The sequence below is a fragment of the Durio zibethinus genome, chromosome 23 (assembly GCF_047325235.1).
Source record: "Durio zibethinus cultivar Kanyao isolate XHJ-2024 chromosome 23, ASM4732523v1, whole genome shotgun sequence".
Taxonomy (NCBI): domain Eukaryota; kingdom Viridiplantae; phylum Streptophyta; class Magnoliopsida; order Malvales; family Malvaceae; genus Durio; species Durio zibethinus.
This window is the reverse complement of record NC_143184.1, coordinates 18,011,389-18,038,498: the sequence shown is the minus strand read 5'-3', so window position 1 is coordinate 18,038,498 and position 27,110 is coordinate 18,011,389. Positions and strand designations below refer to the sequence as shown.

The 27,110-nt window shown below is 32.8% G+C and overlaps 1 protein-coding gene and 1 long non-coding RNA gene across 3 annotated transcripts; one reads left to right on the top strand and one right to left on the bottom strand.

The window, feature by feature from the left end:
* The first annotated feature begins 13,604 nt into the window (after nt 1–13,604).
* Nucleotides 13,605–18,994, top strand: LOC111313234 (uncharacterized). Of its 2 annotated transcripts, XM_089752786.1 has the most exons (7): nt 13,605–13,746; nt 13,819–13,970; nt 16,750–16,962; nt 17,057–17,160; nt 17,264–17,435; nt 17,528–17,650; nt 17,821–18,994. In XM_089752786.1, the coding sequence occupies exons 3-7, from the start codon at nt 16,777–16,779 to the stop codon at nt 18,604–18,606; spliced, it is 1,371 nt and encodes a 456-aa protein (XP_089608912.1). In that variant the 5' UTR covers nt 13,605–13,746; nt 13,819–13,970; nt 16,750–16,776; the 3' UTR covers nt 18,607–18,994. The 2 variants fall into 2 exon arrangements, with proteins under 2 accessions (XP_089608912.1, XP_089608913.1); XM_089752787.1 differs by lacking the exons at nt 13,605–13,746; nt 13,819–13,970 and having other exon boundaries at nt 16,696–16,962.
* Nucleotides 18,995–23,689: 4,695 nt separating this feature from the next.
* LOC149512368 (uncharacterized) lies at nt 23,690–26,338 on the bottom strand. Its single transcript, XR_016332663.1, has 2 exons — nt 25,685–26,338; nt 23,690–25,103 (listed from the first exon to the last, which is right to left on the bottom strand). It is a non-coding gene; the product is annotated as an uncharacterized LOC149512368 (long non-coding RNA).
* Nucleotides 26,339–27,110: the final 772 nt, after the last annotated feature.

Below are 27,110 nucleotides of genomic sequence, written 5' to 3'. Positions count from 1 at the left end.
GCTATATCAGGTCTAATATGTGAAAGATAAATGAGTCTTCCAACTAATCTTTAGTACATCTCTCTATTTACAGCAACATCTTCATTAGCTTCTCCAATTTTATGATTAGGATCTATAGGGGTATTTGTAGGTTTACATGCAAGCTTCCTAGTTTCCTTCAGAAAATTCATCACATATTTCTATTGTGAGATAAAAATACCATACCGTGAGTGAGCTACTTCAATTCCTAAGAAGTACTTCAATCTTCCTAGCTTTTTTATCTCAAATTCTCTAGTGAAACACTGTTTTAGAGATTCTTTCTCTTTTTCATCATCTCTAGTTACAATTATATCATCAACATACACTAATAAAACTGTGACTCTCTCTGAATCAGAGTGCTTGATAAATAATATGTGATCTTCTTGACTCTGTTTATATCCCATTGCTAGCATCACTTTGGCAAATCTTTCGAACCAAGCTCTAGGAGACTGTTTAAGGCCATATAAAGCCTTTTTTAGCTTGCATACTTTGTTTGCTTCTAGATGACCTCCAAATCCCAGTGGAACCTTCATATATATTTCTTCTTCCAAATCACCATGTAAAAAAGCATTCTTTACATCAAATTGTTGAAGCTGCCAATTGTAATTTGTAACCAATGATAACAAAATCTTAACTGTATTCATCTTGGTAACTGGAGCAAAGGTTTTCTGGTAATCCACTCCATAGGTTTGAGTGTAGCCCTAAGCCACTAACCTGGCTTTATACCTTTCAACAGTACCATATGCCTTATATTTTACACTGAAAACCTATTTACACCCCATTGGATTTTTTCCTTTAGGCAACTTTACCAGTTCTCATGTCTGATTTTTCTCTAAGGCCTCCATTTTTATTTTCATGGCTTGCCTCCATTTCTCACTGGATAATGCCTCGAATAATGTAGTTGGAATAAAAATAGTGTTTAGGCTCACAAGAAAATTTTTGTGGGATGGTGAGAATTTTTCAAATGACATAAAATTAGATATTGGGTATAGTAGATGCTTGGTGTATTCTCTGATTCTTTTTCTAATGGCAATAGACAAATCATAATCACTAGTTATAGTTTTAGGAGATTCATGCTCATTTTGAGAAACGGAGTAAAAAACTATAGTTACCTCATTTTCAGAGTTAGGATCAGGTTCTTAGACTAGCACTGGTTCAGGATCTGAAACTTTTCTTCTTGGGTACACCTGTAATTCCTTCATAGAATCAAGAACAATATTATCCTTTATCACATCTTCCATATTTGGAATAGGTTCAGACTCAAATTCAGTGTTTGACTTGGGCTCAACAGAAACAAATTTCGACTTAGAAGAATTAATGGGTGTAAATGTTGAAGAAGTGGGCAAATCAAGCAAAAAGAAGTCTTTATCCTTATCTTCCATGAATGAAGTCTCTCTTTGAAAATAAGGTTGAGTAAAAAATGATTTATTTTCTTCAAAAATGACATCTACAGACATATAAAATTTTTTGGTAGGAAGATGATAGCACTTATATCTTTTTTGAGTTGAAGAATACCCTATAAAAATACACTTAATCGCTATTAGATCTAACTTTCCCCTGTTATGACTGTGAACATAAACAAATGATGTACAACCAAATATCCTAGGTGTGAGATTGTTTGTGGTATTGAGATTGGGATAAAATTGTGAAAGTAGTTTTATAGGAGTTTTAAATCCCAAAACTCTTAAAGGTAACCTATTTATAATGTGTGTGGCAGTGAGAACAGCTTCCCCCCAATAAGATTTAGGTACATTTACTTGAAAAAAAAAAGCTCAGGTTGTGGCTAGTAAATGATTATTTTTTCTCTCTGTCACTTCACTTTGCTGTGGAGTATTAACACAAGATGACTCATAGATAATCTCCCTTTTTAGAAATAGGTGGATAGACTCTGGTTGAAGTAGTCTCTTGCATTATCAGACCTAAATCTCTTTATTCTTACTTCAAATTGATTTTGGATCATGTTTTGGAAGCTTAAAAATATACTATTCACATCTGATTTGGATTTAAGTAAAAAAACTCAAGAGACCTTAGTATAATCATCTATGAATGAAACAAACTATCTCGAACTAAAAATATTAAGAATTGTAGAGGAACCCCAAATGTCACTATGAATCAAGTAAAAGGGAGTAAAACTTCTTTTGTTACTGATTGGAAAAGACACACGTCTATGTTTTGCAAATTCATAAATATCACAATGAAAATCTTCAACATTTAATTCTTTGAACAAAGAAGGAAACATGTTTCTTAAAGTTCCAAAAGAAAGATGTCCAAGACAAAAATGATAAAGCCAGATTTTGTCTTTATTGAAAGATTTTTCAGAAAGAAATGACAAAGGTAAACTATTTTTTATACTACTTGTGTTATTTGATGTCTCAAGATAGTATAGTCAATCCTTCTCCTTAGCAAGTCCAATCATCTTTTCTGAACTCTGGTCCTGAAATTCACAATAAGAGGGATAAAAAGTTACTTTGCAATTCATATCTCTGGTAAGTTTTTGTATAGATATTAGATTAGTAAACAATCCAGGAACATGAAAAATATTTTTTAGAATAAATGAGGGATTAACTTGAACATCTCCTAATCCTGCCACTGTGGTAAGTGAACCATCAGCAACAACAATTTTCTTATTACTAGGACACAGGTTATATGTACTAAACTTTTGTAGGGAATATGTCATGTGGTCTGTGGCTCCTAAGTCAATGACCCAAGAACTCGTAATAGGCTTAACCGAGACATTTAATCTATGAGAACCGAAAGCTTTACCTGAACTAGAAACTTTACCCAAAGAACATATCATAGTAGGCTTCTCAAGGATTTTCAATAAGTTTCTAAACTTTTCAATCTCTTCCTTGTTGAACTCTCCTTATTTCTGGACATCTGTAGTACTCCAGTGATTTTTTCAATTAATATTTTTTCAAATTAGGTGATAGTGATATCTTTCTTTGAAAAGGTTCGACAATGAAGGCCTAAACAAGATTCCACAATGAAGGCATAAAAAAAGTCAGTGATAAAGGCTGAAAATTTTTTTTCTCAAGAAGAGCCTAAAACTCTGATACCATGTGGAAAAATTAAGAAATAAATCAGTGTGAAAACTGAATGTATGTTGAAAAACTGCTTATCTTGAATTATACAAGAATCTTAGATTTATATACAACTAATTAGGGGTTAAACTAGGAAACTAAATCTTCTTTAATTCTAGGGATACAAATAGTTAATTCTAGAGATACAAATATAAATATACAGATTACAAGATTACAACCAACTGTAAATAAGTATTTTCTCATAAAAAGCTTGATGATATAGAGACTCATGTTGAAATGCTAGACTTCATGAAAGAGAAGCTCAAGGGTGAGTTCTAAGCTACTCTCAATGAAGGCTTGGATGTGATCACCCAAAAGAACGAAGCCTTAGAAGCCCAAGTGGAGACCATGCGTAGTGGGATGGAGGCCATACGTAAAAAGATAGAGAAGCTCGAGAATGATCTCACTACTTGCAAGACTGTAATTAAGAATCGCATATTCGCTAGAGCGTTTAAGACCCATATGGAAATCCTCAAGTCTAAAGAGTTCAAGAAGACTAGGATGATTAAAGAAGTAGACAACTACCTATAAGGGATGTAGTAGTACTTTTAAGCCATAGGTATGCAAGACGATGCTACCAAGGTAAGCACTACTTCTATATATCTTCTTGATATGGCCTTATTAAGGTAGAGATGCAGGTGTGATGATGTGAGGCACCGAGTCACCATGATTGAAACTAAGGCAAAGTTTCAAAAAGAGTTTTACCTAGAGAATGCCAATGATGAAGTACAAGCAAAGTTACGTAGGCTTTGCCAGCAAGGGGACATAAGGGAATATATCTAAAAATTCTTTGAACTGATGCTTTAGATCTCGAATCTGAGTGAAACACATAGTCTATTTACTTTCATGGATGGGCTAAAGTTATGGGTAAAGTATGAGCTATAACAGAGGGAAATTCATGACTTGGCTAAAGCTATAACTACTACTGAATCCTTGGTAGAGTTCAAACCATAGAATAAGTTTAAGTCTTTCAAGCCTAAAAGAAAAGGTAAAGATAAGAGAGATTGAGAGAGACAGTCCAAGGGAAAATACTATGATTGATAGTCCAAAGATGGGGACCAAGACCATTCAGACAAAGATGACGAAAGAAAGCCACCAACAGAAAAGTGGAAGCCAAATGGAGATTGTAAGCCGATTTCATGCTACCTATGTGGAAAAAGCCACATAACACATAACTACCCATAGAAGGTTAAGCTAGCTATTGTAGACAAAGAGTCTGATGAGGAACCAAAAGCAAAGATAGCAAAGTTTAGGTCATTAGTGCTCAATACTATCCAAAGTAAGAGGAGCCATAAGCCAAAAGGCTTAATGTTTACGGATCTAATAGTTACAAGCCAAATAGTGAATGCATTGGTGGACACAGGTGCCTTACATTTGTTTATTTCAAGTGATAGAGCCTAGAAGCTCAGACTAAAAGTACAGAAATGGATTGGTATAAGTAAGATGATGAACTCTAAAAAAATTTCAACCATTGAAGTAGTGTGGGGAGTGGAATTACAGCTTGCAAACTAAAGGGTAAGAAAACCATTGAAGTAATACCCTTGGATGACTATGAGTTTGTGATTGGATTAGATTTTCTTATTCGGATTAATGCCCTCTTTATGTCTTTTGTCAATTATATATGCATTTTGGATGCACAATACCAATGCTTTATACCATTGAAGCATGGGTTTGGGATTAGGTCTAAGGTGGCGTTAACCGTTCAATTTGCCAAGACAGTGAGTAGGAATAAAGACATCTTTTTGGTAGCCTTAAAGTATAAAAACCAAGAAAAAAAGAGATCGACACCCCTTTAGAGGTGCTAAAGGTGCAAGAGTCCTTTAATGATGTGATGCTCACAAAGCCACCTAGCAAGCTACCACCTAATAGAAAAGTGGACCATAAGATAGAACTAGTGCTCAAGGTCAAGCTACCAGCTAAAGCCCCTTACCAAATGTCCCCACCAAAGTTGAAGGAGTTAAAAAAGTAGCTCAAGGAGTTGATTGATGCTGGCTTTGTTAAGCTATCTAAGGTATTATATGGTGCCTTAATTCTATTCCAACGCAAGCATGATGGGTTGTTATGATTGTGTATAGATTATCGAGCTTTAAACAAGCTGACCATTAAGAACAAATATCATATCCCACTCATTATGGATTTGTTCGATCAACTTAAGAGTGTAAGGTGGTTCACCAAACTAGATTTGAGGTTAGACTACTACCAAGTTAGGATCACAGAGAGAGATAAGCCCAAGATAGCATGTGTCACTTGGTATGGCTCGTATAAGTTCTTGATAATGCTATTTGAACTCACTAATGCCCTAGTAACATTGTGTACACTCAATGAACAAGGTACTTCAATTGTTCTTTAATCGTTTTGTTATGGTTTATCTTGATGACATTGTGATCTATAGCCAGACATTGAGAGAGCATGTAGACCACTTGAAACAAATTTTCAAGGTGTTGTAGGTGCACAAGCTATATGTCAAGAGCGAAAAGTGTTCATTTACCTAGCAAAAGATCCTGTTCTTAGGCCATATAGTGAAAAATGGTAGGATTTATATGGATGAAAGTAAAGTACACACCATTCTAGAGTGGGAACCGCTAGCCAAAGTCACTGAATTAAGGTTATTCCTTGGGTTGGTCAACTACTATAGGCATTTCATCAAAAGTCACTCAGCTATAACCATGCCATTGATTGACTTGCTCAATAAGAGAAAAACATGAGAGCGGAGCATAAGGTATCAGGAAGCCTTTGATCGATTAAAGTAAGCTATGACCAAAGAGCCAGTCTTGGCCTTGACAGACTATGCCAAGCATATGAGGTGCATACGGATGCATCAGACTATGTAATGGAAGGCATGTTGATGCAGGAGGGTCATTCAGTCATGTTTGAAAGTAAAAAGCTCAACGAGACTGAGCGCAAGTACACGATCTAAGAAAAAAATGATAGCAGTGGTGCACTGATTGTGCATTTAGTGCCATTACTTGTTAAAGTCGAGGTTCGTGGTCAAGATGAACAATGTGGTGACCAGCTACTTTCAGTCACAGAAGAAGTTATCCCCTAAACAAGTGAGATGGCAAGATTTTTTTACAAAATTTGATTTCAGGTTGAAGTATAAGCCAGGGTGGATGAACATGGTAGCTAACACCCTAAGTAGAAAGGTAAACCTTACTACCATTAGCCAACTAGAAGGGTTTTTGGTGTCATGCATTAAGGAAGGGCTCGCATATGATCTTACAGCCATGGTTCTCATGAAATACGCTTAGCAACATAAGAATAAACGATTTTGGTTGCAAGATGGCTTGTTGTACACCAAGGGTAGTAGGTTATTTGTGTCATAACATAGGAAGCTCTACAAAGAAGTCATGCATAAATATCATGATTCAAGTTAGGTTAGACACCGTAAGGTGAATCGTACCTTAGCTTTGCTAGAGGATCGATACTACTAGTCACACATAAGGGAAAATGTAGAGGCCTATGTGACGACTTGTCTTGTGTGCCAACAGGATAAAGTGCAGCTCAAGAAATCAAACGATCTCTTATAGCCATTATCAGTGCTAGAGCGAACATAGAAGAGCATCACTCTAGACTTTATAGTTAGTTTACCCAAGGTAGAGGGGTTCAAAAATATCATGGTAGTGGTGGATAGGTTTTCCAAGTATGAGATTTTCATTATAGCAACCAAAGAGTGCCTAACCAAGGAAACAGCCTGATTGTTCCTAAAAAATGTGGTTAAGTACTAAGGAGTGTCGAGAACCATTATTAATGATCGGGACAAGCATTTTACGAGCAAGTTCTGGACTGAATTGTTCAAGCTATTAAGGTCAAACTTAAACTTTTCCACCAATATGTATCCGCAGACCGACGGGTAGACTATACATGTGAATGAACTATTGAAGGTCTACCTCAAGCACTATATGAGTGCCACGTAAAAGGATTGGCCAAAGCTGTTGATATCATCCAATTTTCCTATAACTTGTAGAAAAGTGAAGCAATGAACTAGAGTCTAGCAATATACAAGTTTACCGAGGCTTGGCAGGAGCAAGCTAACTTGGCCAGAGTTTGTCTTCACAAAATGATAAAGAGGTCAAAGAAATGGGTAGACCAGAATAGGAAGGACATGCAATTCCAAGTAGAAGACTTGGTATTGGTGAAGCTACATCCCATTATGCGCCATAAGAGGCTGCATAAATGCCTAGTCCAAAGGCATGATGAACCTTTTCGAATAGTCAAGAGGGTGGCCAAGATTACCTACAAGTTGGATATGACATATAAGCTGAAGGTACACTCAGTGTTCTATGTTAGCATGCTCAAGCCATTCCATAAGAATGAGGGAGATCCAAGACGGGGGAGTCAAAATGTATGCCATTAGAAACGTGGGCCTCTTATGAGAGAGAGGTCCATAGCACTATTATTGATCGAGAAGTGAGGTAAAAGAACTACCAACCAAAACAAGAGTACTTGGTGCGCTGAAAGGGATTTTTAGACAGTGAGGCAAGCTAAAAGCTAGCCAAAGACTTATGGCAATTTCAAGATCAGATCAAGTAGTACTATACAGAGGATGCAACGAGGTCATTGCACAATCAAGTAAGGGAGAATGTCATGCCCTGGACAGGCACATCAAGCGCACAGACTCAAGCACCAGAGGTTAAGGCTCTCGCACCAAGAGCATTGGTGAGGGTTTACGTACTAGGCCTTGAAAAAGAGTCCAGACCGCCTGCATAGCATGCAAGCCTACCCACACAGCCAGGTCTAGGCCTACAAGACATATCTAGAAAGGCCCAAGAGAGAAAATGTATGCTAGGATCTTCTAGAAGCACCTAAGATCAGTAAGATTTGGTTGACCCTAAAAATCAAGAAGTAAAATCATGTATTAATGTGTATTCTATGTAAATCCTTAATTCTTAAGAGTTATTGTAATCCATGATTCTTGGGTTTAGCCATAAGTGTAATTAAGGGCTTCAACTATAAATAGAGGGTCGTCCCACCCTCCTTTATACATCATCAGACACTTTTGCTTTAGTAAAATATAATGCATATTTCAGTAATTTTGTTGTTCTCTTGTTTTCTCAAACTTGCGTATTCTATCCTTCCCATTATTCTAGTGCTTGCACACTTGTATTTTAGGCTAACTTAGGCTAGAATGAGGTAATTTCAAGCCTAAGACTGTACAAATTCTCAGTCTTAGGTCGAAACCCGTGACATAAGGCCCTGGCTAACAGGTTATAATAGTTAACAATGATCATGAGGATGAAATTATTGATACAGCCAATGTCACGAGTTATAATAGTGACCGTAACTAACGATAAATAAATGATAACGATGAACTAGTATTTTGTGATGATTTTTACAAATTGATCCATGATTTGGTGATATGTTTGATATTGATTTATGATCTATAAATGCTTGATAGAATGCTGATTTTTGAATTATTTTTGACATTATGAGTTGATGAATGTTTTGAAATGATTTATATAATACGTATGAAAACTATGCTTAATCCGATAAGGTGTGTGAGCCTATACTTGTAAAGCTATGGTTTGCTCATTCCCTTTTTACTTTTTCTTTATAGATGAGTAAATGATAAGTTTGGTTAGTCTTGTGAGAAGCTAAAAGATCAAAATAGAAAAAATTACTTAGTCGTCAAAGACAATGTTGGCCAATGAGATATTATTAATGGTTTTGTATTTTATATAGTTTGTATTTGGATATGTAGAGATGTATCATTATTTGGATTAAAGATATAGATTTTACTTGATAGATTATTTTATTAAAGAATTTTAGAATAGTTAAAAAAAAAGCTTCGTATTACTTTAGGGTTTTACTTCAAGGTAATATGGCCATGTTGCATCTTGGTCTCAGGGCATAACATAAAGTGGTATCAGAGCTTAAGTTACGATCTTTGGAGAATTTTTAAGAGTTAGGTTATAATTTGTAGATTGTGATGATATTTTCTTTAAAAGCTTAAGTTATGTTTTTTGAAGATTTTTTAAAAGTTCAGGTTATGATCTTTAAACTATGTGAGATGTTAAATAGCTTATATTATGATTTTGAGGATTTTCTAAGAACTACAATTATTATCATTGGAGATTTTTAAGAAGTTAGATTATGATAATTAAATTAACGATGATTTTCTAAGAATGTAGTGTACAATCCTTATATTGAAAGAGTTATTATACGAGCATGATTATGATCCAAATACTATGTGAAGATTTTTAAAAATTTAAATGATGATCTTTAGATAATGTGATGATTTTTCAAAGACATAACTTTGATCCATAGACTATAGTGGTGAGTATAAGTAAATGACTGGATGAATTTTGGAATAGTTAAAGTTTCAATGAATTTTGAGGAATCAATGATTCAATGAATTTTAGGTGTAATTATTTTGGTTGACATTTACATATTGCTTTTGGATCATATAGTTAAGAGAAAGTGTAATTACTTTGATATAGTGCAATTTTATAAGTTGAAGAGATTTTCAATCTGACTTATAATGAGACATATTTTATACTTAAAGGATTATTTAAGAGAATGATTTGATCATTAGAAATCTTATGCTTTTAAGAAAAGACCTTGTACTTAATGAGATTTTGAAGTTATTTGATGAATATTAAGTGTATCTTAATCATGAATTAAGATGAGAATGTTTGTGTATATTGTTGGAATTAAAAGTATAGAATATTAGAGCTTGAATGAAATGATGTTTTGAAATTTTAAAGTAATTATTTATGTGTTATAATGTTTGAGAATTTGTCTTGATAGATTTAGTCCAAAATGTGATAATTGTGGTAAATAGTTTAATATGCGTAAATAGGGATACTCACTTGATTTGATTCTACATTTTTACTGAAAAAGTATTTAAGGTTTGATCATGTGAGTTAGATGTTTATATAGTTAATTTGAAGTTTGATCATTAAATTCCTATTTGGGTTGTATTGATTTTTTTTTATGGCTAAAGTGATTAATTTGTGGTTATAGTTTCTAATTGAAACATACTATTAGATTCCTTCGAATTTTATATTTATGGAGAACATTGCCAACTGTGGTACAATGTTGTGTACTTAGCAATGAATTAAATTTGTGTGTAAAAATTGAAGTTGTGGTTATCTAGATGATTTAGTAAGGTAGTTGATTTTGAAAGAATAATGATCTCCTAGGTTTCCTATAACTTTTTTAATAATTAGGTTTAAAGTAAGTAGTAAGATAGGTACTCTCACTCTTTTCTTTCTAAAGTTTTTCTTTCTCAGAAACACATTTTAAGATAAGATCATTAACATTCCAAACCTCATTCATAGCATTATTTGCAATTTTTATTTGGGTGAATTGAATAGGTAATGAATCAAAGGCACGGTGAAAAATGAATTTGTTAGGGAGGATAATTTCGTTGGTAGTCAATTTGGTTTGAATGTGGACCATTCTCATAATGAAATCTCTAACACCCATTGCACTGTCATATCTCATACTTGTAAGCTCACTCATAAGGTTTCCAGCCTTAGACTTACTAAATTTTTATTTCTATTGCCTACAACATTATTGAGATCCCTAGTAATTTTAGTATTATCCAAACCACTCAAAAAATGTTCAAAAACAGACCTCTTAATGACATATAGACACATATGATTCATCTTTTCCCATTTGCAAAAATTCTTTTTGTTCAGTAGTACTTTCCTCAGTAAGATCAATACGCTTTGGAAAATGTAAGGTTATGTCTATCTTGCTCATAACCAAAGTAAAGTTTGGATCTTCATTTTCTTATAATTAAACCCATGAAGTACTTCAATAGAAGCTCAATTGTTATTAACAATAAAAGTCACTATTTAAGACAAAATGCAACATTAGTTAACGGGCAATATCATAAGTTGTATAGCCACAATTCATGATGTGCTAACAATTACTTAAAGGTCCAAGTGCACCATCACAAACTCCTATTTGGGTAGAGAATACAACATACAATTAGGAACTTTCCACATAAAGCTAATATAAAAATTTTCTAGTTTTCAAAAAACCTATCCCTTTTAACGAGATAGATTTTCTAGACCGATAAATCCTTAACCATGACATTTTATGTTCCAAAATAAATTACCCTACATGTTAACCCCCTTTGGGCAGGTAAATGCATAAAACAATTCAATAACCATCCCGTAACCTTAAAATGATAAAATATTTCATTAACTTCAATAAGTAAGCCACTTTGGCAGCCAAGCACCTATATTAATTAACGAAAAAAATTTTCAAACTGGAAATTTTCATTAATTATCCAAAATCCTTAGTTTGCATACTCAACCTTAATGTATGCAATAGACCATTTCAGCTAAGATGCTAAACCTAAATATATGCATTAGGTCCTATAAACAAAGTATATTGCATTTAAACTTAAATTAAAACTATTTTTAATTACTAATAAATTATGCACATAAAATTCAACCTAAAAGTACATAAATATTAAGACCTAACTAGGGAAAGTACCTAGTGCTATTAGACTTCTAGCATGTCAAAATATTTTATCATAAAATAAAAAAAATAAAATCACATGCATAATGTGTAGTAATTATTGAACAAGGCATGAATATCAAATAATAAATATTTCATGCAACTTAAAAATTCTAAAAAAAATCATAGAAAAATCAAAAATAATATTTTGAGCATGTTAGAAAAAATTGGAGCAAAAATGGCCACTATATGAGCCTACACACATCGCATGTGCCACCTTTTGCTCATAGGCTTTATAGGCATCATGGAGGTCTTCTTCTTCCTCCGGTTGGGTTGACCTAATTGGACCAATTGTTTTGACCCGTTTGGGTCTATTGGTGGTTTTCTCCAATTTGGATGCATTTTTCATGGATTTTTCAACAAATTGAAATGTCCAAAATTTAATTAAAAATGATTTTCTATCAAACCCAAAAAATGCATCAAAAAACAACAAAACATGATCAATTGAGAAAAATTTTGCATTCTACAAACCTTTATTCAATCTGTTTTTGTTCTCTTTATATTTGATCATCTTACACCAATATTTTATGAAATTAAACTCTTTGATTCAAGTTTATAATATGTTAGAAACATTAGCCAAGGATCAATTTCAAATTAAACACATAACATGTTGATGTTATAAATAAAACAAGAATTTTGATCAAAGTTGTAATCGAAAACTTTGAATCTTGATTTCTCTCTCCATACAAGGAATTAGACAACGATCTTTATATACTTTTAATCATCTTTCTAAGAGGAACAAAAGCTCTCAACTAATTTCAGAAAATAATGATCGAAATTAAAAAATTCTGGCAACAACTTATTCATCCCAAATAAGCAATCCAACAAAAAATAATTAAATTAATATAAAATTAGGGTCCTAATTTCACACAATCGTGCACTAAATGTAAGCAGTAACCCAAGATCATTATGTAAAAATTAGAATATTATACATTGATTAAAGAGATTAGACATACATGTTTGGATAGTCATCATGAATTCGCAAAAGCAAAACAATCCCTGAAATGGCTATGGTCTTCCACTTCACTCTTTTCTCTTGTTAGCAATTTCTCAAATGGGTAATTGCCATATATAAGAAATGAAGAGGGGACCTTAGCCTTATTGATTAAATATCCCTACGAATCTACCCATCAAAGGTTTATTGAACCAAAGGTCTACTTAACCACCATACCACACTGACCCAATAGATGTGCAAAACCCATACTTTGGTGATCACATTAAATTAATTAGGCTCTCATGCTTATCTTGTATTGGAACTAAATTCATCAGCCAATTTTATTAAATCAAAATCATCAATTAATAGTAGTCCACTGATAGAAATTTCTAACATAGTGATCAAAACACTAAATTCTTTCACACAACAATTGTAATACGAAGAAATAGAAATTGTATTCTATCTTTGAAATAAGAGAATGGGTTTGGTGTTTGGATGAGAAAAGTTTGAAAAAATGTCACGGAATTCTTTATAAAAGTCTGAATCTTCAGTTGGCTTTATGGAAGAACTTTGCCTAGGAGCCAAGATTCAATTTATTGCCTGTCAAGTTGGCATTCTTGCATAAGTAGCAAAAGAGGAGGAGGTTCATATAACCTCTTTTTCCATGTCTGCTTTTAAAGCTCCTGGTCTAGATGGTTATTAGACGGATTTTTCTCAGGTAAACTGAGATGTTGTATGGACTTCGGTTTGTAACTTTATAAAGCAAGCCTTATTGACAAGGACTTTTGATACCTCTGTAACAAGGTCTTATTAGTACTTATTCCTAATTTGAGCCACTAGAAATGGTTGCAAACTTTAGGCCTATAAGTTTATGCAATATTTCCGTGAAATTATTCTCTAAAATTATTATGTCATTTGCAATCCATTTTGGAGGACATTATTTTTTCCTACCCAGTGTAGCTTTGTTCTTAGGCAATGGAGTACAAACATTATTGTGGTTCTTCAGGAGGCAGTGCATTCCTTTGGAAAGAAAAAATGAAAGGCTAGTAGTAGTATGACGAAAATTGATCTCGACAAAGCTTATGATCGTAGACTTCCTTCGATGGGAGTTAGTAAATTTGGGCTTGCCATCATCCCTTATCTCACTGATCATGTACTGTGTTATATCTACTGAGATGAGCATTCTTTGGAATACTGAACTTACCTCTTACTTCAAGCCAACTAAAGGTTTGCGTCAAGGTGATCCACTATCTCCTTATCTCTTCGTATTATACTTACAGTAATTTCTAATATTATTGACACTACGATTAGGGACAAAAGATGGAAATCGGTTTGTATATCATAAGGTGGACCTCTAATTTCACATGTCTTCTTTGTGGACAACTTGGTTCTTTTTGGGGATGCGTCGTTTGAAGAGTGCACTGTTATTGTGGACAGTTTGAATCGGTTTTGCTCTTTTTCAGGTAAGCAGGTGAACTTTGGAAAATCAAAGTTTTCTTTCTTTCTTTTTTTACTTTGGCCAATGTTTTAAAGATTCAAATAGATGAGTTTACGGTTATTACTAGGATGCAACATTGTTATGATTTTGTTACTTTTGTTGGAGTTTTGATCCATTCATCCAGGGTTTCTCAGTAGACATACAAAAGCTTAGTGGAAAAGGTGAAGAATAGACTAAGTTCGTGGATGGAAAAATAGTTGTCCTTGGCTGATAGAGTGGTGTTGTTTTAGTTTGTCACCAATACTATTGCCAACTATACCATGCAGATGGCAAAACTGCCTGTATTTGTAGCAAAAGAGATTGATGCTTTGAATAGGAATTTCTTGTGAGTAGGATCTAAAGGTATAAAGAAAAAATGGCACTAGTTAAATGGGACATATTTGTCAACCTGGGGAGGAGGTTTGGGTATTCAAAAGACCAAGGACATGAATAATGCATCATTTGCTAAACTTGGATAGTGACTTGCTGAAAGGAACAATGGTTTATGGGATAGGGTATTAAGGGCTAAATATCTTAAAGGTGTTCCTTTTCTCAAGGCCTCGAAAAAACCTAATTCTTTACATACTTGAAGAAGCATTCTATGGGGCAAAGATTTAGGAGTTCAAGGATATGGGCAACCTGTGTTTAATGAAAACCAAACTTCCTTCTGGTGTGACAAGTGGTTGGGTAGCCGGACCCTGAAGGTAAGATGCAACCGAGATCCTTTTGATATTGATGACATGCATTGTGTTAGTGATTATGTGAGCACGAGTGGTGATTGGGATCGGGATCGAGTTAGCATTATACATGAGATGATTAAATAATAGTTGTCTTTATTTAAATTGACTCATGATAAGGAAGATCGATTGGTGTGGTCTGCTGCTTCGAATGATTTGTTTTCTGTATCTTGGACATATAATTAGATGTTAGGTGAACTAAGACCAATGTTAATTGGTTAAAAATTTGAAAGTTGGGTGTGCCGCCTTGAGCTATACACTTTATTTGGTTAGTAATGCACAACAGGTTACTTACAATGAAGGCCTATGTGGCTTGGGGATTATCCAACTCGGCTAGTTGTCAAGATGTGGGAACCAAGTTGAATCAACTTTGCACCTACTTAGGGACTAAAAGGATTCAGGTTTGTTGTGGACTTGTTGGCTTCAGGATTCTACCTCGGAGCACTTTCACTCTTTGTCCGTTTGAGACTTTAATTTAATACTTTTTTATTTTTTTTTAGTTTTAATTAATACCCAAATCTCTAGTATTATGAGCGTAATGCATCGGTAATGGCCAGGATAGCTTACTTGGTAGAGCAAAGGATTGAAAATCTTTGCGTCACCAGTTCAAATTTTGTTTCTGACATATGATTAATTTGTACGAGTATCTACCCTACAAATTAATTGACATAGATCGATATAATACATACTTGTCTAATTAGCTCTCTGGAAGTAAATCCTCTTTTTATTTTTACTTTTTTATCTCCAAGCTGAGTTGTATGTTATTAAGATGAAACTTACTTTTAGCTTGGGAGAGAGAACTTTGAAGATTGATTATTGAATCTGACTCGTTTTTTACAATGAAGAAGATCATAGGAATTATTCGTGCAAATGATCCCTATTATTATGTTATTTATCAATGTCAACAATTTCTTAGTAGATATTGTTATTGTAGAATATTTTAGTATATTTTTACGAGGCTAACTTCTGTGCTAATTTTATGGCTAGTTGAACTTATAGTCGAGTTATAGATCATGTGTTTGATGATCCACCACCATCAGTGGTTATTAATTTTATGTAAGAAGACATTTTAGGGGTGGAAAAGCCTAGGACCTTAAGGTTGAAAGTAGCATCTTACACTCTTATGTTAAAAAAAAAAAAAAGGAAAAAAGCTGAATGTTGATATTATGGGGATTTTTCACTAAAGTCATTGTAAAATTTGAGTGGGAATGTAACTTGGATTGATGTCTGCATTAAATAAAATGATCTAATTTCCTTTTCCCTATTAATTAAAGGCGTTGAAAAGGATCTTTCTGGTTCTTTATAGCATGGCTTTGCTTGTTCAAGCAGACAATCTTCATATTCAAAGCAGCTCCAAGAAAGAAATTGTGGGCACTGTTTCTTCTGTTTTAATTGTTTCCGTTTCTTTGGAATTTCAAATTTTATGTTCTCCTGCTGAAGAGTAATCATCACATATTTCGGGTGATATAAAGTGCAATTTTTGTAAACAAGGCAAATAATTGGTAATTGATAAGTTAATTATGCCACTCCACCCCCACTAATTAAAGCCCTGAAAGCAAATGTCAAAGCCTTAATTAGAAGATTGATAATCTTATAGATTCCCAATACCCCAAGCTGTGCTGGTGATGATTGAAATGGACATGGACTTGAATACTCACGGACCTTAGCCTCCGAATTTGCATGGTTGCATCAAGAAGAAACTGTTCCATTTCAATGACTAGCAGCTTCTTCATAACTAAAGTGGTTTGTTTCGCCAGTAAAATGACATCATTTTTGAAGAGTTGTAACAAAACACCATTTGCATTGAAGAAGAAAAAGTAGTTGACTACATTTTTGAGTAATTTAAAGCTCTGCTTATGCACTACTCTACTTTTCAGGTTATGAAGTCATTTTCTATAATTGTGCAAAGTCGCATTTACAAAAGCAAATGACAGTTTCAATGATGATAAAGCTCTGTAAAGACCAGTCATAATCTAAATTAATTTATGGTAAATGAATTTCCAAATATATAACCCCCAACGTTGTTAGCTTGCATTGCAGGCTGGGAAAACAATTATGGGAAAGAAACTTGACGCTTTGCTGGGAAGAAACTTTAAGGCTTCCAAATTCAGAACTTATGTTAATCTTGCAATCTCAAGGATAGCATTCCTTGAGAAGCAGCATCGAGTTCGATGTCAACAAGCAAGGTCTGACGTTGTTCAGCTTCTCAACCTTAGCCAGAAAGAACGAGCTCTACTTCGTGTAATTTCATATCAAAACCCCTCATCATCATTATCTTTTTGTCATATAGTCTGTTTCTTTATTTTGTACTGAGTTTATCTTGGTGTCTTGTCAGGTTGAACATGTCATCAGGGAGCAAAACATGTTGGATGCCTATGTTATGATTGAAAACTACTTCAATCTACTGATGGAGAGGATTGTTATCCTTAAGAATAACAAGTTCGTTACATTGTCTTGCCTTTTTCAGTTTTTCCTGTGCTAGATTTTAAAAATTTCTTGAACTTTCTTATATTTCGTTACATTTGCCTGTTTTCTTATTCAGACAATGTCCTGATGAGCTCAAGGAAGCCATATCAAGTCTGATCTTTGCAGCTCCAAGGTGTGGAGAATTGCCAGAGCTACAAAAGATTCGTGGGCTATTCACATCAAGATATGGGAAGGAACTTGATACTTGTGCTGTCGAACTTCGCAACAACTGTGGAGTAAATCCTAAGGTAAGGTAGGAAACCACAGTTTTCAGTGTTGCAAATTTTTATCAGAAGCAGCCTTTCTTTCACCATGATTGATATATTTTTGGCTTTTCTAGATCGTAAAGAAACTATCCACTCGAAGACCAAGCTTGGGTAGCAAACTGAAAATGCTGAAGGAAGTTGCTCCTATGCATGATATCAGCAATCTGTTTGAGGGAGGATCTTCTTGTATCTCTGATGTAAGAAAATATCACATAATTGATAGTGTTAGCAAGCATCATCACTATTGATGTATGATTTTACTTGTACATGGAAAGGGTTAAACTGTTATTTGGAATGGTGTGAATGATGAAATTTTTTTTTAAGTAAATTAAGTATAGTTTTAAACTTCTATCTCTGATAATTGCAGAAGAAAATTGATGCAGATAAACAGCAAAGGCAACATGAGGGCAAGCCCCAAATATCGGCTAACTTAGAGAATGCCAAGCTTGAAGATGCCAACCAAAATTTGGCTTTTAAGCTGAAGCTGTATGGAAAATCATCTGAAAGAAAGAATGCTAGGAAAAAGTATAGAGATGCAGAGAGTGCAGCTGAAGCAGCATATAAATTTGCAGCTGATGCAGCAGAAGCTGCAAGAGCTGCTGTGCAACTAGCACGACCTCATCAGAATGATCCTAATTTTCCAAGCTCTTCCACTCAAGAAACTAATGTATCCGATGTTGACGAATCATCAAAATTTAGACGTAAGACTGATGGCAGTGCAACTTGGAAGGAAAATAAGAAAGGTAATACTGGACATGATCCGTACCAAATGAATGCTAGAGGGATTCTGAGCTCTAAACAAGGAGGTGGAGAAATATCTGATAACAAGAATAACAGCCATCACAAAGAATCTGAAGAGAGATACAAGATAACAGAATTAGAGAAGTTACTACATGGTTTGAGTTTAGAATCAAGCAATGGCAACTTTACTGCGTCATTGAAGTGCCAAGAGAAGTTGAGTTTAGAAAAGAATTCTTCTAGCCTGCAAAAAGCTCAAGCAGATAAGGTAAAACATACATTAGAAGGAAAATCGAACATGGTAAATACATACAATAAGGACTTTTCAGAGAAATCTGGTCCAAATCGTCCAAGCTTTGGCAGGAAACCTCATTCAGTAAGGACTAGACGATCTTATAGGATGAGAAGCATGTGAAAAACAACAAATATAACTTCACTCTAAGGGCAATATCTCTTGATTTCTATGGCTTCAGGGCATCCTGCAGGCTTAATTTCCATTTTTGTTTGGCAGAATGTTTGGGATATGTTGGGGTTAGTTTTTTGTATTTTTATTGTGCTGTTGTTTTCTTCTTGTTTTTTCTGGTTGTCTGGCTTTTTTTGAAAGGAGAGATAGTGATACTAAGAGAAAGGTCATTCTGTGAATTGGTGCTAAACAGATACCCTGCATATTTATGGTGTTTGATTTGTTCTGTTTGCAGTTTTGATTTTCGTAAGAATAATTAATGAATATTGCTATGAAATCTGGATTGTTCTGGGGAATCTATATTATTGATTTCATATTGTTTGAAGCAATAATACAAAATTTTTCATAGATGATGAGACTTGTGAGAATAGGGAGAATAAGATATTGAAGCAAAGCTAAGTACAGGCTAGCCTGATGATTAAGACAATGCATGTCAATTTTAAGCTTAGCCTGATGATTCTTACCCTTGAATTTAATGTCAAAGTACATGGCGTTGCCCAAACGCCACCCAAAAAAATTGTGTTTCTTGTTTGCTATACTTGACACGAAATGTAATATAATAATTTTTATAATATATGTGTTTGACATAAAATACATACGATTCAAATATAAAAATTATCATATCTACTCAAAGTCATATAATATATACATATATATTACAATATACATATATACATATATTACAGTATGCATGGTTATTAAATAAAATTTGTTGATATGGACCCTTACTAAGATAACTTATTTTTTCGATATATAAGAAAATTTTTAAAATTTCTCTTTATAATAATACATGAGATGAACCCTAAACTCTTAATCTCAAACCCTAAATCTTAAACTTAACCTTTAACCCTAAATTTGATCCAAACCCTAAGCCATAAGTCAAACCCCAAATCCCAAATTATCCATCTCCAAGAAGTTAAAACCCAAAAAAACCTTTACCCATGTCCACACCCGAAGCCATCCCAAAATTCGAAGGATTCGTATGAAAATCTCATATGCTAAATGTCGTCTAGAGGATAGGGTATTTAGAAAATTTTATTTTATTAAGTTTTTCATATGATTTCTTTATCAAAAAAATAATAAGATCAAACAAAGAAAAAATAAAAGCAAGATTTTAAATATAAAATAGTTGTACTAGACTTTGTCTAGAGATTAGAGAGTTCGGGTGGGCTTTTTATATTTAAGAACCCAATTTCAAAATTCAATCTCAACATCATGCATAACATCCATTTGCATATCTTTACATTAGATTATTGTTTGCATTCATTTCACATGCTTATATCTTTTAATTATTACCATTTATTTGTTAATTGTAACATCATCATTTTTTTTTTTGCATAAAAATATTTTTTATGGAAAATGTTATTCAAAAAATATGGATTTGAAAATAAAACTAAAATAACATTCTAAGGGAAATAATTTTTGGTACTTTATCTAGATGTTAGAGAGTTACCAATAATTATCATCTATAAATAATATACGTGGAACATATGCACCAGCACGGCATCTAGTTTAGTAGCATTTCCATCAAACTTTGTGAGGTTCCCCTAAGATCTAATGTATCCTTATTCAAAGAAGGATTGGACTCCAACTTCTCATCCAAAGACTATGATGAGTGCATCTAAAAGTGTGCAGATGATTAAGATCATTTTATGTTCTTAAAGAATCTTTCAGGCAGTGGTATATTAGAATTCATCAAGTAATAATTTTATATAATTTATCATAATTGATGAAGATCGTTGTGCATATGTTAAAAAAGTTATAGACGAACTTATAATCTTATCACTTTATGTGGATGACAGACTATTGGCTAGAAATGATAAAAAGTATTTCACAACGGTGAAAATTGATTGTCTTCAAATTTGAAATGAAGGATGTGTAAAAGCAGCTTACATACTTTGTTTAAGAATCAAGTGAGAACGTTTCAAGAAATTGTTCTCTTTCATAAGAGTAATTTATTAAAACAATTGTTAAATGATTTAGTATGCAAGACTATAAGCCAATTGATACTTCTATGGCAAAAAGTGAAGGCCGGAGCCAAAACATATGTTCAGGGACTTCACAAGGTAAAGGAACAAATGATAAAGGTTCTTTACTCTAGTGTTATTGGAAGTTTTATGAGTGCTATAAGGTACACAAAGCCGAACATTTGCTACATCGTGAGTATGATAAGCAGATATCAATCTAATCTAGATTAATCCCATTAGAAAGTTATGAAAAGGATATTAAGGTATCATAAGGCATTATTGGTTATTTGTTATGCTATCAAGAAAGTGGTTTGCATTTAATTGCCTATATGTACAACAATTAGAGAGGAGATTTAAATTAAAGAAAAAAATCTACTTTTGGTTATGTTTTCTTATTGACTATTGGGTTATATCTTGGATCAGTAAAAAAAGACTTAAATAGCACTATCTATAATGAAAACTAAATTTGTAGCATTTTTAGTGATAATGCAAGAGGTTATTTAGCTTATGAGATTTTTTAAACATTAAGAATTGGGAAAGATAGGTCCAACTAAATGTTAATGAATTTCGATAGTCAAGTAGCAATCGCATTCACAAACAAATCCTAAAAACCAAACATAAAAATATTAAGTATAACTTCATGAAAGACATAGTTATACAAAAGAAAGTTAACAAGTAGTACATTTCTACTCATGATATAAGTGTAGATCCATTAACTAAGCCAATGTCTAGAGATATGTTTTATAGCCATATGAAATCTCTAGGGTTACCTAGATAAGGATGTACTGATTAAAATGTTCTATGTGAACAATCTATGTTTTTTCTCATTTGAGATGACTTATATTGAATGTGATTAATGCCTTTAAAGTTTAGTACTTTATTTTATGAAGCATGCATACATTTATATGTAAATGTACATATACGATAAAATTTGAAAGGTATGTTGGACAGATATTCACCTTCTTATATAAGTAATCACCTTAATGGTTTGGCACTAGAGAGATAAGATTAGTTTTAAGTTATGGATTGAGAGCCTAAGCTTAAAATAAAATCACCTTGATAAATTATCAAAATGAGGTCACTTGATATTAAGATTTGTGACCAAAAGTGAATAACCTTATAGTTCATTTTGTTTGTCTTAAATGCTAGGTGAAAGTCCAGTTAATTATGTGAAATCAAGTAAAGTTGTAAATTCAAGTTAGATAAAGGGAATATCTGAACTATCACTTGTATGGTATTAATATTTAATGATAAAGATATACGTTTCATGGGAAAATGAAAGTAAGACCATAGCATGTGTTTCATAGTCTATGTGCATTATTCAACCAACAAGGGTAATAAAAGAATAAATCCTTGTTTCTTGTTGTTTGAGGCCTTCGAGATCAAAAGATCTCATATTTAATACCCCTAAAGACTTTTGATTATTTCTTAAAGTTTTAGTTCAATGTTAGCTATTTTTTAATATTGCCAATGATCATATTGATTCGATATTGTAAGCACCCCATTTAGTTCGGGGTCTAAGTCAATTGGGCCCGGACTTGTTCCAAACCTAGTTGTCAAATTTTTTATTTTTATTTATTTGTTTTTTAATATTTCATTTTTTTTACTTTTAGTGCATTTATTTGTATATATATTTATCTTATTCATTTTTTAAGTTTAATGTCAATTGTTATCTTTATTGTTGATTCATTTATCTTTTCTTTAAATTATTTGTTTATTTCAAGAAAAAAAAAAGGGAAAACTAAAATTTCAAATTGGTTAGGGTCTTGACAATTTCACAAACTAAGGATAAAATTTTGAGATAATTCATGGATTTCAAATTTCAATCTAATCCTAGTACCTCGTCCTTGAAAAATTTTGACCTTATATAAAAACACAAAAAACCAGAGAAATTAGATAAAAAATCAGAAAGAAAAACAATCATGAAACACAATAGCCAATCAGAAAAGAAATAGAATAGAAATAGTTATCGATTTAGCCACCACCCTCACTCTTTGTCATAAGGTATAGATTCGTTGATCTATCATTATACACAAACTTAAAGAGTGACCAACAATCTTTTTGTTTAGATACGATTAGTCACCTAACTTTTTTTGTCCCATTTTAAAAAAATATTTCAAACTTGACTTTGACATCTTTAAAAGATAGATGATAGTCTACAAAATCAAAACTATATCCGAAAGTAAAATTACGCATGAAAAAGATTATAAAACCGCACAACGCCCATCAAAAAATAATACCAATTTGATTTCGTGTTATCCAAACCTTAAAATATTTTTGTAATTAATTATTAAAAATTGATTTTAAAGTTGCTCAATTAGCTTGATAGCAATTTAAGACAATTTTTTCATTTTAAGAGTTTATAAAAACTCATATCCAACTCTGAAGAAACTTTGTCGCTAAATTCATTAATGTATTTTTTCAATAAATTATTTTTGAAAATAATCAATAAAACCCTTTAATCGTTTTGTAAAAATTTATATCAAAAATTTTTTAAAAAAATTTTTTTTTTTTTAAAAGAGTCATTAAATCTTCTAATAATTTGATAAAATTTAACGTAAAAATTTAAATCTTTCAATCATTTGATAAGATTACAAAATTATTTTTTTTCAAAATTCATTATAAATTTCTTCAATTATTTGGTGAAATTCATAATTCAAAATTAAAATCCTCTAATCAATTGGTAGGATTAAAATTTTTTTTTTCTTTTTCCAAGTATTTCATTATGAAATTCTCTAATGATTTAGTAAAATTCATAATTCAAAATCGAAATCCACCACTTACCTAGTAGGATGAAAAATAAATTAATTTATTATTTTAAAAAATTATTATGAATTTTTTTAATTGTTTGGTAAAATTCTCAATTTAAAATTTTTTAAAGCTATGAAAATCTTCTAATTATTTGGTAAGATTCATGAATTTATTTTAAAAAATATTTTTAACAAAATAAATAAATAAATAATTCGAATAAGTAAATTTTATATAAAATAAATTAAATAAATAAAAGCAAGTAAATGACAAGATGCAACAAAATATAAATAAAACAAATGGAACTAAAAATGAAGGAATAAAAAAAAATCAAACCAATAACATAGGATCTGAACGTGCCTCACTAATGGCAATATCAACATGCATCACATGGGTCCATGCAACAAAGCTATTTTTCATGGGCTCTGTACCACTTACTGATGAGTATAATCAACTCTGACATTAACTCTAAACCTTAAACTTTTAAAACCTTGAATCTTGCTTTTTGTTGTTAGTTTCATCAAAAACCACTATGGCACTATTACAGCATTCTCAATTTCCTCCACTTTGTTTCGGTCTTTAAGCTCTAATAGCCTATCCCGAAACAGAAATTGTCACTTTCTTTGTCTAGGTTTCTTCTTATCTTCTTGTTCTCTTCTTTCTTAAGAAACCTAAGGGCTCTAAGATCAACAGCCCATATTTCCAAATATCAACAACCAAAGCTTTCCAATTACCACCGACCTCTATCGTTTTTGCCACCGTAGGTTATCACCGATTGTCAAAAATCACCTTCCTCAGTCTGTAGAAGTTTCTTTCCGATTTCCTGGCTCCTTTCGTTTCACACAATGTCCCCCTCGGCATATAAACCTCAAGAATCAACAAATTGATCTCGAGCCGCCAATGACCATCACCTTCCAATCACTGACTAGGAGAGGAAGCAATTTCTCTCCTTGGCCATTCCGTCTTGTTTGAAACTTTAGGGAAAAAAGTCCATCCCAGCTTGAGATGGAGACTTCAAAGCCACTGCAGAGCTCTCATTTTTTCTTGTATTCCTTGATGCTTGAATTCTCTATTATCGTGGAGAATCTTGAGCTGATTGTGATTTTCCATGCTTTGATTGTTTACTGAATTTTTGGTATTACGGTTGAAATGAGGTTCGGTTGAGGATTTGGCAATGGGCTGGCGGTGTATCCACTGTGCATTTGGTTCCTCTTGGACTTGCGGCTCGGAATTGTTGGAGTTTGCTGGGATTGTGACAATAGGGAATGGGTATGAAGACTTGGTATGTGGGACTTGCTAGGATTTTATTGGTGGGGTGGTATTTGCTCTGTGTTTTTTATGTTCTGTATGAGTCTATTTATACTGAAAAATTAACAGAGTCCCAACTCAATCTAGATTTGTTTTAAACAAAAGAAAAGATTATTCCAACGAGTGATCCCAAATTTTGATGAGGATAAATACTGATATAGCCTTTTCCATTTAAATCACAGGATAAGCAAAATAGATAACAATAAAATAAAATAAAAAAAAGAACAATACAAAGTAAAATAAATAAATATATAAAATTTAAAAGAATTATATATGTACACTAATAAAAAAATAAAAAAAATAAAAATTAATAAAAATAAAAATAAAAAACCAAAATTCAACAAATGGGGGCTTGAACCAAGTTTGAGCTCTACTGGCTTAGTCCGACTAAATAAGGTGTCTACAGCCTTCTTTGCCATTCACTACCTATACCAGTCACCAAAAAACCGCTTTATCATCTCACCATTCAAGCCACAGTGACCAATATATTAGCTTGAAAATAACTAAGTCACTCATATTGCCATTCAGAATCAGCATCCAAGACATGTACCATTTCACTACTACCCCAATTATCTAGTAGTAGCTTACCCTCGTCAAATCATTATCACCAACAATTCAACATCAGTTCTTACCTAAACCAAATCCTAACAACCCAAAATTCCCAACAATACCGAAAAGAAAACCCAAAGCCAAGAAATGGGCAAAACAGAAAAAAACTATAATCTCTTGTTACGTTGCCAACACTGATTTCCCAACCAAAACCCATACCCAATTTCCAAGCACAACCAACTAGGATCTGAAGATACCAATTGAAAAAAAAAATACAGCCAAACTAGACAGTCACAAGCAAAATCCCAAGGAATTCAACAAGAATACATACAATCATAGAATCCAGAAGGAAAATCAAAAACAGAGGTGGTGCAACTGTGGTGGTCTGTGGTGGTCATTGTAGTTTCTAGGAGATCCGAATAATGAAGAGGAAGAAAATAGTGAGGTTAACAACATACTGAAAGTTGGGGAAGATCAAACGGCGGAAAAGAGCTGAAAAGGTGATGGAAGGCCACAACTTCAACCTTGGATCTAGGCTATTAGCAGACAATTTGCGAAAAATCGACCTCAGATCCAAGACGATGAGGCCAAGGCAAGCTTACGAGTGAATATTGAGCTTTAACAGTGGTTGGCTTGCGACAGCTGGAGGTGGCGTTCAGCGGTTGCACAATGGGGCTTAATCGAAATCTAAAAATTCCATTTGCTGTTCTTGTTGCTCATAACACTCATTGAAAGAAGAAAGAACATGTCTTGTAAAGAGAGAAAATGGTTGGAGAAAAATGGAAGATTTTTTGCCTTAAGTGCTTGATTTTTTGGGTATTCAAATCGAGTGCCCTTTACCAGCCCGACTGTTTGTGGTCCGATCCAATTGCAACAACTGTCCCAGCCAAGGTGTCATCTTCAATAAACTCAAGCCCAATTGCGAGCCCAATTCATCTGGACTCTCACCTCAAACCTGGGTCAGAATTTTGTTTGGGCTGTTACAAGCTCAATTTGTTTTGGATTTCAACTTGGACTTGGTCCAATAATTTGTATAATTTTTTTTTTGCATTGTATTTATCGTATATTATTGTTTGTTGTTTATTTTGATTATGGATGCTTGAAAAATGCATAAAAATAAGAATAATAAATCTTTTGAAAATTAATCCATAAATCTTTCCAAATAATTAGAGAATTTCACAATAAATAAAATTTTAATCCTACCAAATGATTGGAGAATTTAAAATTTTTAGTGAAATCTTATTAAATTATTGAAAAATTTAATAACTTTTTTTAAAATAATTTTCATAAAAAAATTTTCAAATAAAAATTCTACCAAATAATTGGGAGAATTGCATCAATATAAAATCTGACCAAACGATTGGAGGATTTTATTGATTGTTTTAAAAAATAATTAACTTATGAAAAATACATTAATGACTCTAATGATGGAATCTCTTTAAAGTAGGACACGAGTCTCCATAAAATATTGATGAGGTAAGAAAATTATCTTAAATTACTACAAAATGATTGGAGTAACTTTAAAACCAATTTTGAATAATTAAATTATTTGTTAAATTATAAAAATATTTTAAGGTTTGGATAATATGAAATCAGACTGATATGCATTTTAAGAGTGATATAACCTCTTCACACATAATCATACTCCTAAACCTAAATTTAGTTTCGTAGATTGAAATTTATCATTTAAAGATACCTAAGTCAAGCTTAAAACTTCTCTTTGAAATGGGACAAATTCAATTAGGTGATCAATTTACCTAGATAAAAAATATTAGTGGCAACTCTTTAAATCTATATCTAGCGATAGGTTTACGAATCTATACATTATGACTTATATAATATGACATATCTAGATAGTAATTAAATTGAAATGGAGAGATTCTA